The sequence below is a fragment of the Biomphalaria glabrata genome, chromosome 3 (assembly GCF_947242115.1).
Source record: "Biomphalaria glabrata chromosome 3, xgBioGlab47.1, whole genome shotgun sequence".
Classification (NCBI taxonomy): domain Eukaryota; kingdom Metazoa; phylum Mollusca; class Gastropoda; family Planorbidae; genus Biomphalaria; species Biomphalaria glabrata.
The window spans coordinates 27,869,437-27,893,786 of NC_074713.1; the positions used below are offsets into that span (position 1 = coordinate 27,869,437).

At 41.2% G+C, this 24,350-nt stretch overlaps 1 protein-coding gene across 5 annotated transcripts in view; it reads right to left on the minus strand.

The window, feature by feature from the left end:
- Window positions 1-24,350, minus strand: part of LOC106069177 (protein jagged-1-like) — a 160,716-nt gene that overhangs the window by 26,632 nt on the left and 109,734 nt on the right. For all 5 annotated transcript variants that reach the window (XM_056024346.1, XM_056024345.1, XM_056024341.1 and 2 more), the window contains exons 4-7: window positions 16,007-16,058; window positions 15,292-15,448; window positions 14,663-14,754; window positions 716-776 (exon numbers count right to left, since the gene is read on the minus strand). In XM_056024346.1, coding sequence (XP_055880321.1) covers window positions 716-776; window positions 14,663-14,754; window positions 15,292-15,448; window positions 16,007-16,058 — 362 coding nt within the window. The remainder of the gene's footprint in view (window positions 1-715; window positions 777-14,662; window positions 14,755-15,291; window positions 15,449-16,006; window positions 16,059-24,350) is intronic.

Consider the following 24,350-nt stretch of genomic DNA (forward strand, 5'->3'; position numbering starts at 1 on the left):
AGTCTATGACCAGTAGACTGGCGAGACTGAAGTGCTGCAGGAAGTTTATGTTGGACCAGGGACAGTTCAAAGCAGACAACAAAAGGGAGGCAATGAAGGAGACACTATATAACACAACGTGGGCTTACATTTAGTAGGAAAGGAACCAACACAAATGAAAATATGAAGACTACAATAATTTATACATTTACACCGCACCAAAGACTGTGACAGTTTAGTAATATGAGAAGGGAGTCAACTTTTATAGGGATCAAAACCCTGTTCGTAAAATGGGTTCGAATCCTGATGAAGACTGGGATCTTTGGAAGCTTCTGTCCACCCAGCTCTACAGCACCTGCCATAAGTTGGGGGAAAGTACAGGTGGTTGGTCATTGTGCTGGCCACATGACACCCCACCCTCGTTAACCGTGGGCCACAGAAAGACGATCTTTACATCATCTGCCCCATAGATCGCAAGGTCTGGAATGGGAAAGTGGGGGGAGGGAGGGAGAGAGAGAATGAGGGAATACTGATACTGAAAAAAGATATTAATGACAAAGCCGACAATGAAGAGAATGAAAAAGACGAAACGGTGGAGGGAGGGGGGAGATCACTGAATTAGAGAGAGAGAGGGGGGGGGGGAAGGACGGGATAGAGAGAGATTGAGAAAGAAAAAATACATGTTCATTTATAAAGTAATGTATGTTCTATTGACTAAGTTGAATATAAAACTTACTTGCACTCTCCAGGTTTGTTACATGAGCCATGAATAGCGTGACATCCTTGACGACAGATTGCTGAAGGCAAAACAAACATGACATTTGAGAAGGCAATCATTACACAATCTCCTCAATCAAAACTCATCCATCATAACCCATCCAGAACCTATTTAACAAGTCACTCATAACTAACAACTCAATCATAACGCATTATCTACTAACTAACAACTCAATCATACCATATTATCTACTAACGACTCAATCATAACATATTATCTACTAACTAACTACTCAATCATACCATATTATCTACTAACGACTCAATCATAACATATTATCTACTAACTAACAACTCAATCATTACATATTATCTACTAACTAACAACTCAATCATAACATATTATCTACTAAATAACAACTCAATCATACCATATTATCTACTAACTAACAACTCAATCATAACATATTATCTACTAACTAACGACTCAATCATAACATATTATCTACTAACTAACAACTCAATCATAACATATTATCTACTAACAACTCAATCATAACATATTATCTACTAACTAACAACTCAATCATAACATATTATCTACTAACTAACAACTCAATCATAACATATTATCTACTAACTAACAACTCAATCATAATATTTACTCTTCCATAACGAGTTATCTAATAGCTGATAAACTTTGACGGTCTTGATACACTATCAAACAATTATAACATTTAGATATTTGAAAAATAAATACAAAACAATGAATATACATTTCAAATATATGTACACCTCTCCTTGCTAGTAGTTTATTGGACTCATGGACAATCTATATTTATACATCCTATGGATCAGTGTCAAGCCTGGACAAGCCTTTAATTATTTTTTTTGAAACAAATAAAAAGATGGAACGAATGCAGCCAAACGAATCAATATTCTAAGTTGAACAATGCAAGTCATCCAGGGAAAGCTCTTCGTTGTTCGTAATTATGCAAATTAGTTGAGCCCGATAAGAAAGAACGTTAATGCTCATTAGATAGGGAGCAGACGTCGGCTAATAACCCACGTGAGCAGGAGAAACATCAAGGAGGAAGGCGTGTACGAAGGGAGAGAATTAAAGGGCAGTGACCAGAAATCAATAAATCAGAAGAAAAATACATAAAAAGTGAATAAAGTTTTCAAAGCCATGTAGAATTTAAATTTACTCTCAAAATTAGTCTTCAAGTTATGTCGATTTGTTTTGTCTTTATTTGAATATTCTTGTCTGCCCATGTGTCTATTGACTATATCTCAATCTTTATGTTTATACATTTCGTAGGTCTATTGGTTGACCATTTATCTTTGCATCATTGAACAAAGTTAATTAATGATGTGTACCTCTGATAGAGCTAGAGTATCATTTGAGAAGGGTAACAAAAAAAAGTACCATAGACCTGTGTCTCGCTACATAGTCTGTATTTGTTAATTATTTTACACCGCTAAACTTACAAACTATTGGTCGCGAATTTTAGTCCTTAGGAACTCTGGGACAGTCCGATAGGGATGGCCTTAGGAACTCTGGGACAGTCCGATAGGGATGGCCTTAGGAACTCTGGGACAGTCCGATAGGGATGCCCGTTTTTTTAAATGTATTCCCCCCCCCTCATTTTCTTACAAGCACCAGGCTATTTCTTTAGTTTGTCATCATTTCTGTACATCACTCATCTATTGCTCTAAAGCAGACTCAAACTGTACATCACTCATCTATTGCTCTAAAGCAGACTCAAACTGTACATCACTCATCTATTGCTCTAAAGCAGACTCAAACTGTACATCACTCATCTATTGCTCTAAAGCAGACTCAAACTGTACATCACTCATCTATTGCTCTAAAGCAGACTCAAACTGTACATCACTCATCTATTGCTCTAAAGCAGACTCAAACTGTACATCACTCATCTATTGCTCTAAAGCAGACTCAAACTGTACATCACTCATCTATTGCTCTAGAGCAGACTCAAACTGTACATCACTCATCTATTGCTCTAAAGCAGACTCAAACTGTACATCACTCATCTATTGCTCTAAAGCAGACTCAAACTGTACATCACTCATCTATTGCTCTAAAGCAGACTCAAACTGTACATCACTCATCTATTGCTCTAAAGCAGACTCAAACTGTACATCACTCATCTATTGCTCTAAAGCAGACTCAAACTGTACATCACTCATCTATTGCTCTAGAGCAGACTCAAACTGTACATCACTCATCTATTGCTCTAAAGCAGACTCAAACTGTACATCACTCATCTATTGCTCTAGAGCAGACTCAAACTGTACATCACTCATCTATTGCTCTAAAGCAGACTCAAACTGTACATCACTCATCTATTGCTCTAAAGCAGACTCAAACTGTACATCACTCATCTATTGCTCTAAAGCAGACTCAAACTGTACATCACTCATCTATTGCTCTAAAGCAGACTCAAACTGTACATCACTCATCTATTGCTCTAGAGCAGACTCAAACTGTACATCACTCATCTATTGCTCTAAAGCAGACTCAAACTGTACATCACTCATCTATTGCTCTAGAGCAGACTCAAACTGTACATCACTCATCTATTGCTCTAAAGCAGACTCAAACTGTTTCGTTATAAAGAAAGTTGTTTCTTCCTTTCCCATTATAAAATAAAAACTCCCACACCCCCCCCTTTTCCCCAAATAAAAAAAGTGACAACAAAACAACATTTGTGACATTATCTTCCTAGGATCTTGTTCTAACAAAACAACATTTGTGACATTATCTTCCTATGATCTTGTTCTAACAAAACAACATTTGTGACATTATCTTCCTAGGATCTTGTTCTAACAAAACAACATTTGTGACATTATCTTCCTAGGATCTTGTTCTAACAAAAGAACATTTGTGACATTATCTTCCTAGGATCTTGTTCTAACAAAACAACATTTGTGACATTATCTTCCTATGATCTTGTTCTAACAAAACAACATTTGTGACATTATCTTCCTAGGATCTTGTTCTAACAAAACAACATTTGTGACATTATCTTCCTAGGATCTTGTTCTAACAAAACAACATTTGTGACATTATCTTCCTAGGATCTTGTTCTAACAAAACAACATTTGTGACATTATCTTCCTAGGATCTTGTTCTAACAAAACAACATTTGTGACATTATCTTCCTATGATCTTGTTCTAACAAAACAACATTTGTGACATTATCTTCCTAGGATCTTGTTCTAACAAAACAACATTTGTGACATTATCTTCCTAGGATCTTGTTCTAACAAAACAACATTTGTGACATTATCTTCCTAGGATCTTGTTCTAACAAAACAACATTTGTGACATTATCTTCCTATGATCTTGTTCTAACAAAACAACATTTGTGACATTATCTTCCTAGGATCTTGTTCTAACAAAACAACATTTGTGACATTATCTTCCTATGATCTTGTTCTAACAAAACAACATTTGTGACATTATCTTCCTAGGATCTTGTTCTAACAAAACAACATTTGTGACATTATCTTCCTAGGATCTTGTTCTAACAAAACAACATTTGTGACATTATCTTCCTAGGATCTTGTTCTAACAAAACAACATTTGTGACATTATCTTCCTAGGATCTTGTTCTAACAAAACAACATTTGTGACATTATCTTCCTAGGATCTTGTTCTAACAAAACAGGTTCATCGTGCTATAGATCCATTTAATATTCTAAAATGTTTTCGTTTAGTTTGACTGACAGGCAATGTCAACTGAGATGTGACACCCAGCTAAAAAGTAAAAAAAAAAAAAAAAAGATATAGACATTTATTTTGCCGTTCCCCCTCCCAATCCCCAGTGTTTTTATTTAAAATACGTTTGATTAAAATTGATATTTTGTCTTTGAAACAAACTTGAAATAGACAACCATTTAGAAAAGTGATAATTTCTAGGGTGAAAAGTTCTTAGTTATTCCAAGTACATGAAAAACAATATCTGGGTTTAAAAAACTCATTTTAAAGTGTCTCTATAGAATCTAAGTAGATCTATATACCGAGTTAAGAGAGAGAGAGAGAGAGCGGACTTATGAGATTAAATCTAGCCTATAGACTATAGTCAAATTTGAAACAATTTAAGGTCAGCATGATACTTTGGGGTGTAAAACTGGAGATATTACAAGCAAACAATATTATGATCAAAAACCTAGATTAAGATCTAGCAAGCAAACTAACAAATATGATCGTTGATCAACCCAGAAAGTATTCAGTTTCCCACTTGACATAAACAGATGATGTCATCTGGCATCATCAAATACAAGCGGCCATATTGAATAATACATGTTAAAATGTGAACTAATAACACGGTGAGATGTTAAAAAACAAACGAAACGAAATGCTAACGGCGGTCTAATTTTGCAACTTCCTTTGACTCTGCCTGTGGCAGAGACTGTACTCCGAGACGATCCAGTGACCATTAGCTGGGCTAACAAGCTCACATGATCACGTGAACAAGATCCTATCTACTTATTAGCATGATATCTTTGGATGACGAATTAAGTCGGAAACATTACAAGGCGAGATGGGGAGAGAAATAAAAGCCAAAGATCGATGAAACTGGCTGCCTCCCTCCGTAATGACAGAGATAAGAAGACAACAACGTCCATGGATGGACAGAATGTGTGTGTGTGTGTGTGTTTTAGGCAGGGGGAGGCGCGATGAGAAAGTTAATTGTAAAAATTAGTGAGACATTATTACCTGGCTATGATTGGCGCCATCAATGTTGAAATTGGGTTTGGGCGGGAACCAATGACGGTAGTGTATAAAAAAAAAACCTTGATGTAACTAACGCTGTAAATTTCTTTTTCATGAAAGAAATTACATCTGTTTATTTTTTGTTTTTTTGATTAAATACGTATATTTTGGATGAAGTAATAGGGCCTGATGACTTGATCATGTAGAAACAGAATCTGCAGCAACTCAGAGAGTGCGCAGTACAATTGTAATTGGATTGATCATCTTCCTCTTGTTGGACCGACGCGTTTGTAGCTGGCCTGTAGCTGGCCTGTAGCTGGCCTTCGAGCCGTGACCTCACACAAAAGAATGCAACAAAACAAGGGTAGGTCACTCGGGAGAAGTAGGTTTAGTCTAAACGACAGGTAGACACTGGAAACAATGGAACTTCTTGAATTGCTGTCAGACAGCTCTCGAGAAAAAGTCTATACAACGTTCTGGTTAAAAGAAGAAAATTTAATTTTCTAAACCTTATTAATACTGTGTCGATTTTATTTAATACTCAAATATAGATTTATAGAATAATAATAATAATAATTGCGTTTGAAGGCATCGAAGAACTGAACTCTGCCTCCCTTTATATCTTGGAATAAACCAGAATGCTACAATAAACCATACAAAAATAAAAGAGACTTTCTTGGAAAATACAAGCAGAGAGTAAATAAAATTCTCAACACCAAACTGTCTGGCCGTCCCAGTGCTCCATTACGCATTTGGTGTCATCAAATGGACAGACACCGACCTACATGACATTGACAGCCTCACGAGGAAACTATTAACCAAATTTCGATGTTAACACCCCAAGTCCTCCACCATAAGGCTATACCTGCCCCGGAAGGATGGAGGCCGTAGATTGCAGAACATCTTCAAACTGTGTAAGACGCAAGTTTCCAAAATACGATCAAAACTGCACGCCTCCAGCAATGAACTAGTTTCCTTCCTACGCAAATACGACTATGATGCAACCCCTCTGAACCTACACAATGTTGATGTTAATGTCGGTTTGGAAGACGTAGGGCATGAGATTCGCCAATGGGAAGAAAAAACACTCCACGGAAAATTTTCGGCTTTATTAGATGGGGACAACATCGACAAGGCTGCTTCCTTAACATGGCTCAAAGCAGGTCATCTCTACCCTGAAACAAGGCTGCTTCCTTAACATGGCTCAAAGCAGGTCATCTCTACCCTGAAACAAGGCTGCTTCCTTAACATGGCTCAAAGCAGGTCATCTCTACCCTGAAACAAGGCTGCTTCCTTAACATGGCTCAAAGCAGGTCATCTCTACCCTGAAACAAGGCTGCTTCCTTAACATGGCTCAAAGCAGGTCATCTCTACCCTGAAACAAGGCTGCTTCCTTAACATGGCTCAAAGCAGGTCATCTCTACCCTGAAACAAGGCTGCTTCCTTAACATGGCTCAAAGCAGGTCATCTCTACCCTGAAACAAGGCTGCTTCCTTAACATGGCTCAAAGCAGGTAATCTCTACCCTGAAACAAGGCTGCTTCCTTAACATGGCTCAAAGCAGGTCATCTCTACCCTGAAACAAGGCTGCTTCCTTAACATGGCTCAAAGCAGGTCATCTTTACCCTGAAACTGAAGGCTTTGTCACAGCAATACATGACAGAGTAATCAGGACAAAAAATTACGAGAAACATATCCTAAAACTCAATATTGTTGACAAATGCAGAAAATGTGGAAATGTGGGTGAGTCAATTGAACACATAATGGCGGGATGTTCAGCCCTATCGGAATCTGCCTACCTAGGTCGCCATAACCAAGTTGCAAAGCTAATACACCAGCACTTGGATTTGACACACAATTTGATCCATATTATAAATACTCACCACAAGAGGTTCTCGAGTCTACGGATCATCTACTGTACTGGGATAGGCCTACTTTGACTGACAAAACGGTAGATTTTAATCGCCCTGATTTGCTGCTCATCGATAAAAAAGAAAAGGCCGCTACCATTATTGACATCGCCGTACCACTATCTCATAATTAAAAAAAAAAACTGAGCTGGAAAAACAACGAAAATATGGGAACCTTGGCTTGGAGATTAAGCGTTTATGGAAATTATCTAAAATAACAATATACCCCATTGTCATATCAACAGAGGGAATAATAACAACTGACCTCACAGATACCTTCAAGGCCCTGGGCATTCCTAGGAACATTCTCGTTGCCTGTCAGAGGGCGGTACTTCTGCAGACCTGCCACATCACCAGAAAATTCCTCGGTGGAAACTGATAAAGGGACTACGATGAATTTTGTTTCCCTTTAGCGAAACTCGACCCTGGCTTCGCCAGAGAATGAATACTCGCTCTTTTATAATAATAATAATAATAATAATAAAAGGCTTGACTTCGAGTTCGAAGATTAATGAGCAATGCAGTATTTCCGTAGCTAAGCAGCCCAGGTGTGACCTACATATTTTGCCACATCCAGGGCAAGGATAACCATTGTCCACCGGTGGTCGATTAATATTTTCTTTTTGCCGTCTACGTTTGTCCTCGGCAGCGGATTTTCTTTTGGTCTCAAATGTATATCACGCGGCCTTTGTAAGTGACCTCCAGCCAAAATAATGTCATGGTTAGGATCTTGTGCACTGTGCAAATCTAACAATTCATCACTCAACCAGTCTGTACTAGCCAAGGGACATCCCAAATGAATAACGATATACTTAATGAAGGCTTCTGAAGACTTCAACTGATGTATTTCTTTACAAATGGGATGCTCGTCTTGTCTCACTGTCCGTCGTGTACTTATCAGTCTCTGTCACTGGTCTTCCTTCTCTATGCCCTAGCCATATTGTTCTTTACATGCGCTTATTCTGCAGCGTCCATAGATTTAGAAATACATTGCAAACACTAGATGCTTTTGTTCCTTCGAACCTTCATCGACCTACAGTTTGAATAGCATTGCTTTTCTTTGCTTCCTATCGTCCAATAAATTTGACATGTCTAACCAGTGTCTGTCGTGATATATCTAACAAATGTCTGTCGTGATATATCTAACCAGTGTCTGTCGTGACATCTAACCAATGTCTGTAGTGACATTCTAACCAGTGTCTGTCGTGATATATCTAACCAATGTCTGTCGTGATATATCTAACCAGTGTCTGTCGTGATATATCTAACCAGTGTCTGTCGTGATATATCTAACCAATGTCTGTAGTGACATTCTAACCAGTGTCTGTCGTGATATATCTAACCAATGTCTGTCGTGACATTCTAACCAGTGTCTGTAGTGACATTCTAACCAGTGTCTGTCGTGATATATCTAACCAATGTCTGTCGTAACATATCTAACCAATGTCTGTAGTGACATTCTAACCAGTGTCTGTCGTGATACATCTAACCAATGTCTGTCGTGACATATCTAATGTCTGTCGGGACATATCTAATGTCTGTCGTGACATTTCTGTAACTACTGATTTTATTCCTTCACTTGCCATATACATTCTCCCCAGTATCACATAGCTATGAGCTCATTCTTCTGCATTATCCACCAACTAAATTTTTTTATATTTGTTTTACATCTTCCACAAACCATAATGTCTTAGCTGGAGGTGCTCTAGATCTACTCCTTCGCCATATCTACAACAAGACGTGGGTGCGCTCTAGAAATACTCTTTCACAACATCTTCCACCAAGCGTGACCTCATGGGTGTATGTATCCTAATTCTACTCTTCCGTAACATCTTCCACCAAGCGTGACCTCATGGGTGTATGTATCCTAATTCTACGCTTCCGTAACATCTTCCACCAAGCGTGACCTCTTGGGTGTATGTATCCTAATTCTACTCTTCCGTAACATCTTCCACCAAGCGTGACCTCTTGGGTGTATGTATCCTAATTCAACTATTTTGTAACAACTTCCACCAAGCGTGACCTCTAAGGGGTATGTATCCTAATTCTACTCTTTCATAGCATCTTCACCAAGCGTGATCTTTCGGCCTGTTATAGATCTCTACTTGGCTATATCGTCCACGAGCCGTGACCTCTTGGGTGGATGTGTCTCTATTTGGCTATATCGTCCACGAGCCGTGACCTCTTGGGTGGATGTGTTCTCTACTTGGCTATATCGTCCACGAGCCGTGACCTCTTGGGTGGATGTGTCTCTATTTGGCTATATCGTCCAGGAGCCGTGACCTCTTGGGTGGATGTGTTCTCTACTTGGCTATATCGTCCACGAGCCGTGACCTCTTGGGTGGATTTGTCTCTACTTGGCTATATCGTCCACGAGCCGTGACCTCTTGGGTGGATTTGTCTCTACTTGGCTATATCGTCCACGAGCCGTGACCTCTTGGGTGGATGTGTTCTCTACTTGGCTATATCGTCCACGAGCCGTGACCTCTTGGGTGGATTTGTCTCTACTTGGCTATATCGTCCACGAGCCGTGACCTCTTGGGTGGATGTGTCTCTATTTGGCTATATCGTCCACGAGCCGTGACCTCTTGGGTGGATGTGTCTCTATTTGGCTATATCGTCCACGAGCCGTGATCTCTTGGGTGGATGTGTCTCTATTTGGCTATATCGTCCAGGAGCCGTGACCTCTTGGGTGGATGTGTTCTCTACTTGGCTATATCGTCCACGAGCCGTGACCTCTTGGGTGGATTTGTCTCTACTTGGCTATATCGTCCACGAGCCGTGACCTCTTGGGTGGATTTGTCTCTACTTGGCTATATCGTCCAGGAGCCGTGACCTCTTGGGTGGATGTGTCTCTACTTGGCTATATCGTCCACGAGCCGTGACCTCTTGGGTGGATGTGTCTCTATTTGGCTATATCGTCCACGAGCCGTGACCTCTTGGGTGGATGTGTCTCTATTTGGCTATATCGTCCACGAGCCGTGACCTCTTGGGTGGATGTGTCTCTATTTGGCTATATCGTCCACGAGCCGTGACCTCTTGGGTGGATGTGTCTCTATTTGGCTATATCGTCCACGAGCCGTGACCTCTTGGGTGGATGTGTCTCTATTTGGCTATATCGTCCACGAGCCGTGACCTCTTGGGTGGATGTGTCTCTACTTGGCTATATCGTCCACGAGCCGTGACCTCTTGGGTGGATGTGTCTCTATTTGGCTATATCGTCCACGAGCCGTGACCTCTTGGGTGGATGTGTCTCTATTTGGCTATATCGTCCACGAGCCGTGACCTCTTGGGTGGATGTGTCTCTATTTGGCTATATCGTCCACGAGCCGTGACCTCTTGGGTGGATGTGTCTCTATTTGGCTATATCGTCCACGAGCCGTGACCTCTTGGGTGGATGTGTCTCTATTTGGCTATATCGTCCACGAGCCGTGACCTCTTGGGTGGATTTGTCTCTACTTGGCTATATCGTCCACGAGCCGTGACCTCTTGGGTGGATGTGTCTCTATTTGGCTATATCGTCCACGAGCCGTGACCTCTTGGGTGGATGTGTCTCTACTTGGCTATATCGTCCACGAGCCGTGACCTCTTGGGTGGATGTGTCTCTATTTGGCTATATCGTCCACGAGCCGTGACCTCTTGGGTGGATGTGTCTCTACTTGGCTATATCGTCCACGAGCCGTGACCTCTTGGGTGGATGTGTCTCTATTTGGCTATATCGTCCACGAGCCGTGACCTCTTGGGTGGATGTGTCTCTACTTGGCTATATCGTCCAGGAGCCGTGTCCTCTTGGGTGGATGTGTTCTCTACTTGGCTATATCGTCCACGAGCCGTGACCTCTTGGGTGGATGTGTCTCTACTTGGCTATATCGTCCACGAGCCGTGACCTCTTGGGTGGATGTGTCTCTACTTGGCTATATCGTCCACGAGCCGTGACCTCTTGGGTGGATGTGTCTCTACTTGGCTATATCGTCCACGAGCCGTGACCTCTTGGGTGGATGTGTCTCTATTTGGCTATATCGTCCACGAGCCGTGACCTCTTGGGTGGATGTGTTCTCTACTTGGCTATATCGTCCACGAGCCGTGACCTCTTGGGTGGATGTGTCTCTACTTGGCTATATCGTCCACGAGCCGTGACCTCTTGGGTGGATGTGTTCTCTACTTGGCTATATCGTCCACGAGCCGTGACCTCTTGGGTGGATGTGTTCTCTACTTGGCTATATCGTCCACGAGCCGTGACCTCTTGGGTGGATGTGTTCTCTACTTGGCTATATCGTCCACGAGCCGTGACCTCTTGGGTGGATGTGTCTCTACTTGGCTATATCGTCCACGAGCCGTGACCTCTTGGGTGGATGTGTCTCTACTTGGCTATATCGTCCACGAGCCGTGACCTCTTGGGTGGATGTGTCTCTACTTGGCTATATCGTCCACGAGCCGTGACCTCTTGGGTGGATGTGTCTCTACTTGGCTATATCGTCCACGAGCCGTGACCTCTTGGGTGGATGTGTCTCTACTTGGCTATATCGTCCACGAGCCGTGACCTCTTGGGTGGATGTGTCTCTACTTGGCTATATCGTCCACGAGCCGTGACCTCTTGGGTGGATGTGTCTCTACTTGGCTATATCGTCCACGAGCCGTGACCTCTTGGGTGGATGTGTTCTGTTTCCACCTGCTGCGATCAGTTTTTTCTTGACTTGTTTTATTTGTGTAATCCCTCGTTCAACCTACTTGTATTTGGCTCATTACCAGGTCATGCTTTCTCTCTCTCTCTCTTTCTCTCTCTCTTTCTCTTTCTCACACAAACACAAAATTTGATTTCATAATTTCTTTTCCTATCCTAGTATATGTCAGTCACTCTTTTGCTCTATCAATCTTTACTTCGGCCTCCTGTTATTACACACAAACGTACACACATTTCACACACACGCACTTACATTCACACACAAACACACACACAGACCAGCTCTAGTTTATCCCACATCTTCAAGCTGCAGGTAAAAAAAAATTTGCTCCGTTGTTTGAAAATCACGTGAGAAACAATGTTACTCCAAAGAAAACATGAAGTTTTTTTTTTAGCCTTTGACCTACTAGATTTCCAATCTCTTTCGAACACAGTAGCTGTCTTCCATCCCTCCCCGCTCTCTAAAAAAAAATCCATAAAAAAGGTATGTATGAAATCGTTTACACTTAGAACGTTGTCATGTTGACCTCACCAGGTGGCGCCCCTGAGCACATGAGATAAGCTCTTTTAAGTATTCGTTTTTTAATTTTTTCAATATCCCATAAAAAAAATTGTAAAAGAAAAACATAGATCTATCTATTTTTGAAATCATTAGTTTTTAAAAAGTCCTATATCCCAGAAACAATGTATTTTCTGTGTGACAGAGTGACCTAAACCTCTTGGCTACCTAACAAAGTTCAAATCACCATGTTGACCAGTATGTTTCAGATTCGATTCGATGTGAGTAGTGTTTGTAGATACGGACACCTTCCGTATACACCCGACTCCCTAAGGATTTGTAGACAAGAATATGAGAAATTAATAGCAACATTTGAAGTCCTAGTGAGTGACAACATTTGAAGTCCTAGTGAGTGACAACATTTGAAGTCCTAGTGAGTGACAACATTTGAAGTCCTAGTGAGTGACAACATTTGAAGTCCTAGTGAGTGACAACATTTGAAGTCCTAGTGAGTGACAACATTTGAAGTCCTAGTGAGTGACAACATTTGAAGTCCTAGTGAGTGACTAGTTTTGAACTCAAATAACACGAAGCACTGAAAATTACATTTTGTTTCTTATTAACCCAAAGGTAGGGTCACATCTGGTGTATGTAATCGTATATCAATCGAAGGCTCACACAAACCATTACGGGAACTGAAATAAACTAGAGAACAAGTGGCGTGTCCACTAAGCAAGGGAGGCATCTTGGGGGGGGGGGGGGGGGCGTTGTATTTTTGAATATTAACGTCTTTTTGTGTACGTTTTTTTTTTATATTCTTGAAATATTTTTGTGTGTGATTCTGACGTTCAAAAATGAAGATTATACGTCCTGGCCCATACCGCCTGCAGAGGATGGCTTTTGGCAGGGTGCGAACTCGGGATCATCGCAATGATAGTATGAAGCGAATACCACACGACCAGGCAGCCATCTAGTGTGTAGGTGTTTGTTTCTATTCGTGGGTGTTAAAGTGTGTGTGTGTGGATTTGTGTAAAGATGAGAACAAAAATAAAAATAAAAATTTGAACATTTCGATGTAGCGTAAGTAAGAAAAAGAAAAGGTATGCCCAGGTAATAAATGATCTATTAAAGGGGAGGAGGGGCTCTTCGATCAATGTTTTAATGGAAAATGACCTAGGTCAGTGAAGGGGTTTCCCGTAGTTAAATGATCTAGGTAAGTGTAGGGGGTTCCCGTAGTTAAATGATCTAGGTCAGTGTAGGGGTTTTCCGTAGTTAAATGATCTAGGTTAGTGCATGGGTTTCCCGTAGTTAAATGATCTAGGTCAGTGTAGGGGTTTTCCGTAGTTAAATGATCTAGGTTAGTGCAGGGGTTTCCCGTAGTTTATAAGCGTTATGTCGTAAAAAAATGGAAATTTGTCTTGGGGGAAAAAATGGGAGGGATGATTTTCGCAAATGCGTAGGCCCCTACCTTTGTTAGTGCGCGTGCGCCCACGTGAGGCTATTTCTGTTCGGATACAATCCTCTAATGTACGCTACTTCTTCTGATGCTCAAACGTAATTGAAGGAGGGGTGAATGCAGGTGCAACCAGGGCGCCGTCCAACAACGAAATGTTAGAGGAGATGGTACAAGAGAGGTGGTGGCCAAACCAGACACACAAATATTTGTTGAAGTCATAAAACTTTCAAAAAGTAATTTCATTTTTTTAAAGGATAATAATATATGGAGCTCCTAAACTAGGGGATGCTAAAAATACATTAAATTACATTTACAGAAAAAGGTTTACAAAACAAAGCAACAATGAATCCAGTGACTGTTTTACACCATTAAACTCCCTTAACATATTAGTAACGAGACCTTTAAAATCTCCTCCCTGACACCTTACTATTATCCCCTCTGCCTCTCTCAGCCTCCCTATTTCTCTCTGTCACTCCATGTCTCTCTCTCTCAACAATTTGTCGATTTCTCGATCTCTTTCTCTGCTTCTCTATTTCTCTCTGTCTCACATTGTCTCTTTCTCTCTCAGCCCTTGTCGGTTTATCTTTGCCTCTTTCTTTCTCTCTCAGCCTCTCTCTCTCTCTCTCTCTCTCTCTCTGCCTTCTCTCATTCTCTTACACCCGCTGGCTATTTACCTATGTCACACTCCCTGCCCATCCATCCGTGAAGGCAGATCTTGTCCCCTTGGGTGTCACAAGTAAAGTGACCAAAGTTGTCATCACGTGGTCTGGAAGTAAAAACACAAGTTTCAAACTATATAGGTCATGACAGCACTTCGTTTTGGTTTCATATAAGAAAGAAAGAAAGAAATCTTATACAAGAACAACATTTAGCTATGATTAGCTCCCTGGTGGTGTGGTATGCGCTCTGGACTGTGGCCTCGATAGTTCTTGCCTGCTGCCATCGTCCTGAGAGAGGTTTGGGATAGAATGTGATAATCTCCAAATCTGAAGGAACTTTTTGAATAAAGATCCACATTTTCTTTCTTAAATATATACCGCTTTTTCCCTTTTAATTTCTAGAATTTTTATATTTTCTAGGTGTCCTCAATTTTCCCCAGATATTTAAAACCTAACATAAAAAAGCTTAACTATAACGTGCATTAATTTACGAGTGGAAAAAAATAATGATTTTATTTTTCAAGGTGTAAAATTGATTCCGTCGTATACGCCCATAAATCTTAAAATATTTGTTGCAGAAAGAGAGAGAAGAAATTGGTGAGGAGGCGGGGGGGGGGGGGGGGAAAGGGGGGGGCGTTACTCACCTGCAGAGTTTGGTACAGGTAGTGTTGTAATAATGCTCCGTACACCGGACGCGGAGCCGGAAGGTGGTGCTGGCGGTGATGCCGGTGTGGCTGATGGTGTGCCAGTCTTGGCCGGGGAGAATTAACCCTGTATGCACTGTCCTCTCAATCAGATCATCTGTGACATTCAAAGACAAGTCAGTAACAGACTGATAGAATAAGCGTTGAGTTATTTTAGAGACGACTACATTTACATTTCTGTAAACCGAAAAGATTCTTTACAAAAAAAAGGAGGCACTGGCAGATATAAATTAAAACAGGTGTACTAAACTGGCATATATACATTGAAATAGGCGGGAGACACTGGCATATATAAATTAAAATAGGTGTATATGAAATTGGCATATATACATTGAAATAGGCGGGAGACACTGGCATATAAAATTAAAATAGGTGTATTAAACTGGCATATATACATAGAAAAAAGTGGGAGACACTGGCATATAAAATTAAAATAGGTGTATTAAACTGGCATATATACATAGAAAAAGGTAGGAGACACTGGCATATAAAATTAAAATAGGTGTATTAAACTGGCATATATACATAGAAAAAAGTGGGAGACACTGGCATATACTTTAAAAAAATAAATTTTGCACGTTTTGAAAACCATGTTGAAGTAAAATTGAGTATTCTTTAGTCGCGAGAAGCACTTTTAGACTCTACGTATACTCACCAGGTCCGTCTTTATCCTTGTCCCATAGTTCAACTATCAATGTATATGCTCTCTGTGGAAGACAAAAACAGATGCACAGGTTTGAGACATTAAAAGCTTGGCTATAAGCTTACTAATTAACTACAGAGTACATTTCGGGGACTTAGGAAAATTTGGGATGATTGAAATTAATAACTGGGGGGGGGGGGGCATTGTAGCTAATGAGGGAGTGTGGGGCAAGCATGTCCAAGTGACATTTATTTTTTACACAACAGATGGCTTTGTTCTGTGCCCCCCCCCATACACACACACATATCTTCGAGCACTCATGAAATTCGTCCACTCATCCTCTACTGCCATATTCCCCCCCCCCCCCTATACCAAACGTGTTTGTGATAGCTTTAAGTTTGTAGCATCTCATCCCCCCCTTTTTTTTTTCCCAATCCGTTTTTCTAACTCCCCCAAAGTCTTCAACAGCCCCCCCCCCAAACTATTTCTCTGCCCTTCTTTTTGTTTTGACAAGCAAACAGATATCTCTTTCAATCGTGTGTGTGTGTACAGTTCGAAATGTGATGAGATCTTCACCCCCTCCCCCTTTCCCCCCCCCCCCCCCACTATACTCCCCCCCCCCTCCATTGTTGTAAGCAGAAAAAAAAAACAGTCGTCTGCAAACACTTTTTTTTTCCAGTTTCCAGCTGACTTGACCCTCGTTGGCGGTTTGTTAGGTCTTTGAGTCTCTCCGCTCACCATAGTCAAATCCTAACAGGATAATCTGACCTTTACAAATTTGATTAGTCAAAGACATAATGTCCCATAAAATTGTACAGTTAGGTTATAGACTTGATAGTCAATTAGTGTATAGAACGGTAGGTCAATGTGGAGAGACGGTAGGTCAATGTGGAGAGACGGTAGGTCAATGTGGAGAGACGGTAGGTCAATGTGGAGAGTTGGTCACAACTAGAACAACGTAATAACAATGTGTATGCAAACATCTGAAAGAACTGCAATCAATAAATACAAAAAATGTGGACAATTGCTCAATAGCCGTCTGTAAATTTAATGATGGTGGTCATTTTTATTTTTGAAAGGAACTTTTTCTCTCGTCCACCCTTACGTGTTGATCAACTGATCACCCTTGCCGCAGCCGCTGCCTGGTAGCAGCCTATTCACTGTTTCCTTATTCTAGCGTCGAATTTGTATTTACATTGGAGACGTTTTGTTTTAGAGACTAGCAAAGGACACCAGTTGTGTATGTGTGTGTTTGGTGTGTGTGTATGTGTGTGAGAAAGAGAGAGAGAGAGTTGAATATAATGGTCGGTCCAAAAAGGTAAACAAGGAAGGCGACAACAATGCTAATCTTTCTTCGCCTTTTACCATCACACGCGTCTCTACCAAGGAAACAAAAAAGGTCTTTATGGACAGTGTCGCGTGGCGTGTCGGTGAACGTCTTTGAAACCAGCGAGTCTCAGCCTTTTTTTTTGTGTTCTCTCAAACATTTATTACCACCCGCCACCATCAATGACCTAAACACACACTTTAAAGTGGTGTTTTTCTTGAGCCACTTTTCCGAGTTTTCCAAAGCAAGTCAGGCGGCAAGACACATGGGTATGATACCCAGAACTTCTGTCCTTAGCCTTCAAAGCTGGGTATCGTCAATGCGATTTTGGTCGCACTTTGTGACGTAGTCTCTTCTGAAAGTTTCATCATTTTAATCATGCAGAGCTGAGCCAAAGGTTTTAGGAACGAGAAGATCTTATCGGAAGATGGCGTCAGATGGAGAAAGCAGACGTCTCATGAATGTCGGTTGTCCTTGTTTCAATTCAAAGTCTGTCGGTTGTAATTCTAACTTCACTGTTTCATGTATTTCGAAGTTTGTAGTTGAATGGGCTACAGCTGACGGTAGGAACATCTTGATGATCACATTGAATATAGCTGACGGTAGGAACATCTTGATGATCACATTGAATACACCTGACGGTAGGAACATCTTGATGATCACATTGAATATAGCTGACGGTAGGAACATCTTGATGATCACATTGAATATAGCTGACGGTAGGAACATCTTGATGATCACATTGAATACAGCTGACGGTAGACACATCTTGATGATCACATTGAATACACCTGACGGTAGGAACATCTTGATGATCACATTGAATACAGCTGACGGTAGACACATCTTGAAAATCACATTGAATACACCTGACGGTAGGAACATCTTGATGATCACATTGAATATAGCTGACGGTAGGAACATCTTGATGATCACATTGAATACAGCTGACGGTAGACACATCTTGAAAATCACATTGAATACACCTGACGGTAGGAACATCTTGATGATCACATTGAATGTCTACTAAAATTCTTGTTTGTTTGTACTTCACGCTTGGGATACCCAAACCTCCAGCAAGAAGGCGGAGATGTCAGGCAGGGTTCAAGACCAGAGTGATGACAGTCTAGAACATGGACCTCACGACCATCCTGCTATTTATAATCAAACACACCAAATCTGTTCCACTCACACTGAAAACTTATAATCAGACACTTGTATGCTGTGTATGGTTGTGAAGCTTGGATAGTTCTCAAGCTAATACTCTACACCCGCATCTCGGCCGCTGCTTACAATTCATTCTTTGTTTTTTTTTTTATAAACCTTGCTTTAAAACAAAACTGTAGGGGATTATTCTCCAATAGTGTTTCTAACAGACATAACGCAAATGAGGAGATGTCAGCGTTATATAGGGAAGATCTGTGTTAAGCCCTGATTAAAAAGGCTTAGTTTATCTCGGCTACCGCCGCTGCCTTCGGCCTTATCTGATGCTGCCCTTGTTGTCCCCTTTTTAGCCGGAAATTGCCTGGATTTCAAAAAAAAAATATTGCTTTATTCAGGACTCGTGATGATCACCGCGATTGGCTGAGCCTTGTTCTTCGATTGTCAAACCCTCGTTTTCATTTCCCTCCAATTTCGACAATCACGCAAATAAGGGAGAAAAAAAAGGTCAGATAAAAGTAAGAATTACTTGACTACGAACGTAACTTTAAAAAAAAAAAAAGCGCAGTTATTAATATATTCAAATGAGACGTAAATTTATTCATAAATTATGCTGGCGTCAAACAAGAACAAAGTTCCTGAGGTTAGTTTTGAAAACTTGATCCTGTCCTATCAGTTTTCAGTGTTGATTTGGCAAGGGATAAACACATTCATGACTGGCCACTTCTGCTGACAACTCACGATTACGTCACTTCCTGTTTCTCTATCACGTTCTTCCCTCGGCGAGCGTCCGTCAAGCGCTAAAGTGGTCCTCGTTTGGAACCCACAAATCTTTGGTACTTCGGGATATCTGTGACACGGCGAGTTTACTTTCTGTAAACAAATAACGGCTTTAATTTCTGTTTTACAGTGATCAACTGGACCCTCTAATGGAATTAATTAACGAAATTAGTTAGTTTTAAAATAATATGGCCAGACTTACAAATCACATTCTTAATATTAAAATGCCACAACAAACGTCATTACAATTTACAAACCTTTAGAATTTTTTTTATTGTTTTTGTTTTTCATGGATAAAGAAGCTTTTTTTGCCCAATTGATAGCTACTTAGTTCTCTAAACGATCTTAACATATTATTATGTTGCATCAAAGTTAAAGAACTATTAAGATTTTCCTCAATGTTATACTAAGAGAAAACCGGTTGAGCTACGATTCCAACCAAGAGAATGCCTGCTGTATGTACATGTTCTATGTTTCTATATGTTCCTTCAGCTTAATCTAGTTGCCTTGAACCTTTCAATGTCTTGTCCTTTTCTATCATCTTTTTTTGGCCTTTCATTTGACATGACTAAAGCAAAGATAAGGAGGAATCAAAGCCATAATTCCGTCATGTTCAGTTGCTAGGTTCTAAAGACTTAGATTGAGGCTTCGAATTGCCTCAAAGCTGCCTGACTTGATGGAACGTTGGGGGGGGGGGGTGCGGGTGAAGGAAAGGGGGGGGGGGTTCAAGAAGGGCTAATAAAGTGGTACTTGTTCTTGTTTCATGAGGTCGCATCAAATTTTCAGAACTCCCCACCTCCCTTCCCTCGCCACACAGCCCCCCCCCCCTCAGCCCCAAGTTATTAAGATTAGTTGCGCGTATAGTTGTTTTGAAACTGGTCAGGGTCAAAGTGCGCAGGCTTCCAGTTCTAAAAACTCGGAAGTGAAAGGAGGAAGAGGTCAAAAGATTTTTATTTGCAAAGAGTAAGTCTCTGAGAGAGAGACAGAGAGAGAGAGAGAGGAAAGATACTGTGAGTGAGAGAAAAAGATAGGGAGGGTAAAGAGACAGAGGGATTGCAAGGGGAAAATAAAGAGAGGGGGAGAGAACGGAAAGGTGTGTGTGGGGGAGAAATAGAAAGATTGAGAGAGGAAGAGAGAACGGAAAGGTGTGTGTGGGGGAGAAATAGAAAGATTGAGAGAGGAAGAGAGAACGGAAAGGTGTGTGTGGGGGAGAAATAGAAAGATTGAATGAGGAAGAGAGAACGGAAAGGTGTGTGTGGGGGAGAAATAGAAAGATTGAGAGAGGAAGAGAGAACGGAAAGGTGTGTGTGGGGGAGAAATAGAAAGATTGAGAGAGGAAGAGAGAACGGAAAGGTGTGTGTGGGGGAGAAATAGAAAGATTGAGAGAGGAAGAGAGAACGGAAAGGTGTGTGTGTGGGAGAAATAGAAAGATTGAATGAGGAAGAGAGAACGGAAAGGTGTGTGTGTGGGAGAAATAGAAAGATTGAGAGAGGAAGAGAGAACGGAAAGGTGTGTGTGGGGGAGAAATAGAAAGATTGAGAGAGGAAGAGAGAACGGAAAGGTGTGTGTGGGGGAGAAATAGAAAGATTGAGTGAGGAAGAGAGAACGGAAAGGTGTATGTTGGGGAGAAATAGAAAGATTGAGTGAGGAAGAGAGAACGGAAAGGTGTGTGTTGGGGAGAAATAGAAAGATTTAGTGAGGGAGAGAGAGCGAAAGAAAAAGAATGGGAGAGCAAGAGAACGAGAAGAAGCGATATGGGAAGAGAAACTGAAAGAGAAGAAAGAGAGTAAAGAGAGAGAGAGAGAGAGAGAGAGAAAAGAAAACGCCTAGGTGGAAGTACAAAGAGTGAAGTCAAGAGAGGATGTTCCCACAAGAACAAACTTCAAATTAAAACAAAAAGAAGCCACTAAAGAAATAAAGGAAGAAAGACAGAGAAAAGAATCAGTACTGACTCAAAGACTGCGCTACAAGAGTGATACAACAACAACACCACCATGAGTACAAAGGTCAAGAGTTTCTCGAGTTCCAGGCTAAACGGATTAAAGAATAACTCAATGAAGAAATCCCTTGAGTCGAGTCTCTCCTTCCAACTGACACGTCGCACCTTTTGGTTCATCTCATTGAACTTTCAGTGTGTGTGTGTGTGTGTGACAGAGAGTGTGTGTGTGCTTGTGTGTGGGAGGGGAGGACACGACATTAAACCTGTGTAGTAAATAATTAGCCTAATTCTGCTGTGTGGGCGACATCGTTCCGCCCATGGCTAATGCCAGGGCATTCATCTCATATCTATGACATTATCCATAGTCGCTTTGGGACTGAAAGAGTCCATAGGTTGTTTAACTGTATAGCTGTATGGGCTATTGAGTAAATGTAACTTGTTGGATAGTTCTAACTGATAAGTTAACCACTCAAATTGTGTAGCTGGTCATATTGCTAACCCACATTTCTGAAGGGAGACTGTACATATGTTAGTAGTATTAAAGTCAGAGATTTATCTTGATTGTAAAAATGGTTTGCATATTTTGGTTAAGTGTTACATAAATGACAGATAAAAGCAAATGGGAATAGGCCAATATAGTCTATAATAAAAAAAATAAATAATTTAAACATACCGTACAGAAAGAAACGAACTCTGTTCATTTATTTCCATAACTAAATACATAACTAATGACAACAATTATTGCACCGGAAGTAGCGTTGGATTACTCCAAAAGATCATAGGATTAACTTTAATAAACATCGTTCGTTAATGAGGCCATTAAAGCCATTTCATACTTAATAACCACCGCGTTAATAACCGTTCTATTTCAAGAGCAAGAAAGGCAACTCACCAATGAAGAGTTTTTTTTTAAAAAAGGTTAGTCACTGAACATCATAGATGTATAATTCTTCCTAAAATAGAAAGAATAGAGAGGGGGGGGGGGGGGAGAGTGGAAAGAGAGTTCTAAAAGTGTTTTGTAATGGGAACTACATTCATAGCAGAATGTAAATGATGGTGTACAAGGTCTAGTTATGTACCAACAAGATTGTGTTTTAAGAAGGCTACCAAATGGAGACTATGTACACTGTACTCTATTACTCTACATCAAACATTCAAGGCATTATTAAAAGGGCCTGATATATCGCTAAATAGTTTGAAAAGGTGTTCTTGTTAATTCTTAGAATATTTCTTTCTTTTCATCTTCCTCTCCTCTTTCTCTTTTCTTTTTCTCTCTCACTCTGCCCTCCTCTCTTTCTCTTCTTTCTCGCTGTATCGTTCTCTTTCTACATTAGATAGATTAAGAAAAATTAAGATTAAGGCAGATTAAGAAAGCAGAAGAGTGTCCAACAATCCCCCCCCCTCCTGCGTTCACATATTAAGTCGCCGCCTCCGAAGAAGCGCATTGATTCCATTGTAAAATTGTGTATAGACAGAGGCTCTGAGTTCCCAGATAACGTGTTTTGATATTGACTCATCTCGACCGCTGTGGTCAACCCTCCTCACGTCGCCCCCCCCTCCCCATCTCACGCACAGACAACAAAGCTGCAATCAGAGATAAACGAATTTGTCCAAATGTCCGAGAAGAGATCCACTAGAGTCGCTCCACCGCATGTCGGAACGGATCAGCGATTAGTTGAAGCGATCAGCCAATGGGCGATCGTGATTCCGAACAATATCACGTGATACAAGTAATGTTGGCTTGTGTGCAACCCCCTCCCCCTTCTTTATTTTACTGTGGAGGGTTGGGGAGGTTGTTATTTCCCCCCTTCCCCCCAATCTCTAACTAAACTAACGGTTTTGTTTGACGAGCATCAACCACGTCACTAAGGGGACGAGAACTCATTTGTCTTCTTCAGTTGTACCGAGTAGAGTCATAGTTGTCCCTCCTGCCTTCCTCATCCATTACATCAACGGATCCAAAATCGTGTGTTTAATGCGAGAGTTTGGCAACAAAACGATTACCGAAAAAAAATATAAGAGAAATAAGAGGCTTTTGTCGAGATTTTTTAAATTTTTAAATCGTCACATAAACTGCGAGAACAAATGAACTTGATAGACGTTAAGGTTAGGCAAAGGCAGACTCTTATCTCAGACACAGGGCACATCCTCAACTCAGACACAGGGCACATTCTCAACTCAGACACAGGGCACATCCTCAACTCAGACACAGGGCACATCCTCAACTCAGACACAGCCACATCCTCAACTCAGACACAGGCACATCCTCAACTCAGACACATGGCACATCCTCAACTCAGACACAGGCACATCCTCAACTCAGACACAGGGCACATCCTCAACTCAGACACAGCCACATTCTCAACTCAGACACAGGGCACATCCTCAACTCAGACACAGGGCACATCCTCAACTCAGACACAGCCACATCCTCAACTCAGACACAGGCACATCCTCAACTCAGACACATGGCACATCCTCAACTCAGACACAGGCACATCCTCAACTCAGACACAGGGCACATCCTCAACTCAGACACAGGCACATCCTCAACTCAGACACAGGGCACATCCTCAACTCAGACACAGCCACATTCTCAACTCAGACACAGGGCACATCCTCAACTCAGACACAGGCACATTCTCAACTCAGACACAGGGCACATCCTCAACTCAGACACAGGCACATTCTCAACTCAGACACAGGGCACATCCTCAACTCAGACACAGGCACATCCTCAACTCAGACACAGGCACATTCTCAACTCAGACACAGCGACATCCTCAACTCAGACACAGCCACATTCTCAACTCAGACACAGGGCACATCCTCAACTCAGACACAGGCACATCCTCAACTCAGACACAGCCACATTCTCAACTCAGACACAGCCACATCCTCAACTCAGACACAGCCACATTCTCAACTCAGACACAGGCACATCCTCAACTCAGACACAGGGCACATCCTCAACTCAGATACAGGCACATCCTCAACTCAGACACAGGCACATCCTCAACTCAGACACAGGGCACATCCTTAACTCAGCCACAGCGACATCCTAAGCTCAGACACAGGCACATCCTAAGCTCAGACACAGGCACATCCTCAACTCAGACACATGAAGTAATATTATTAGGAGTTTGAAA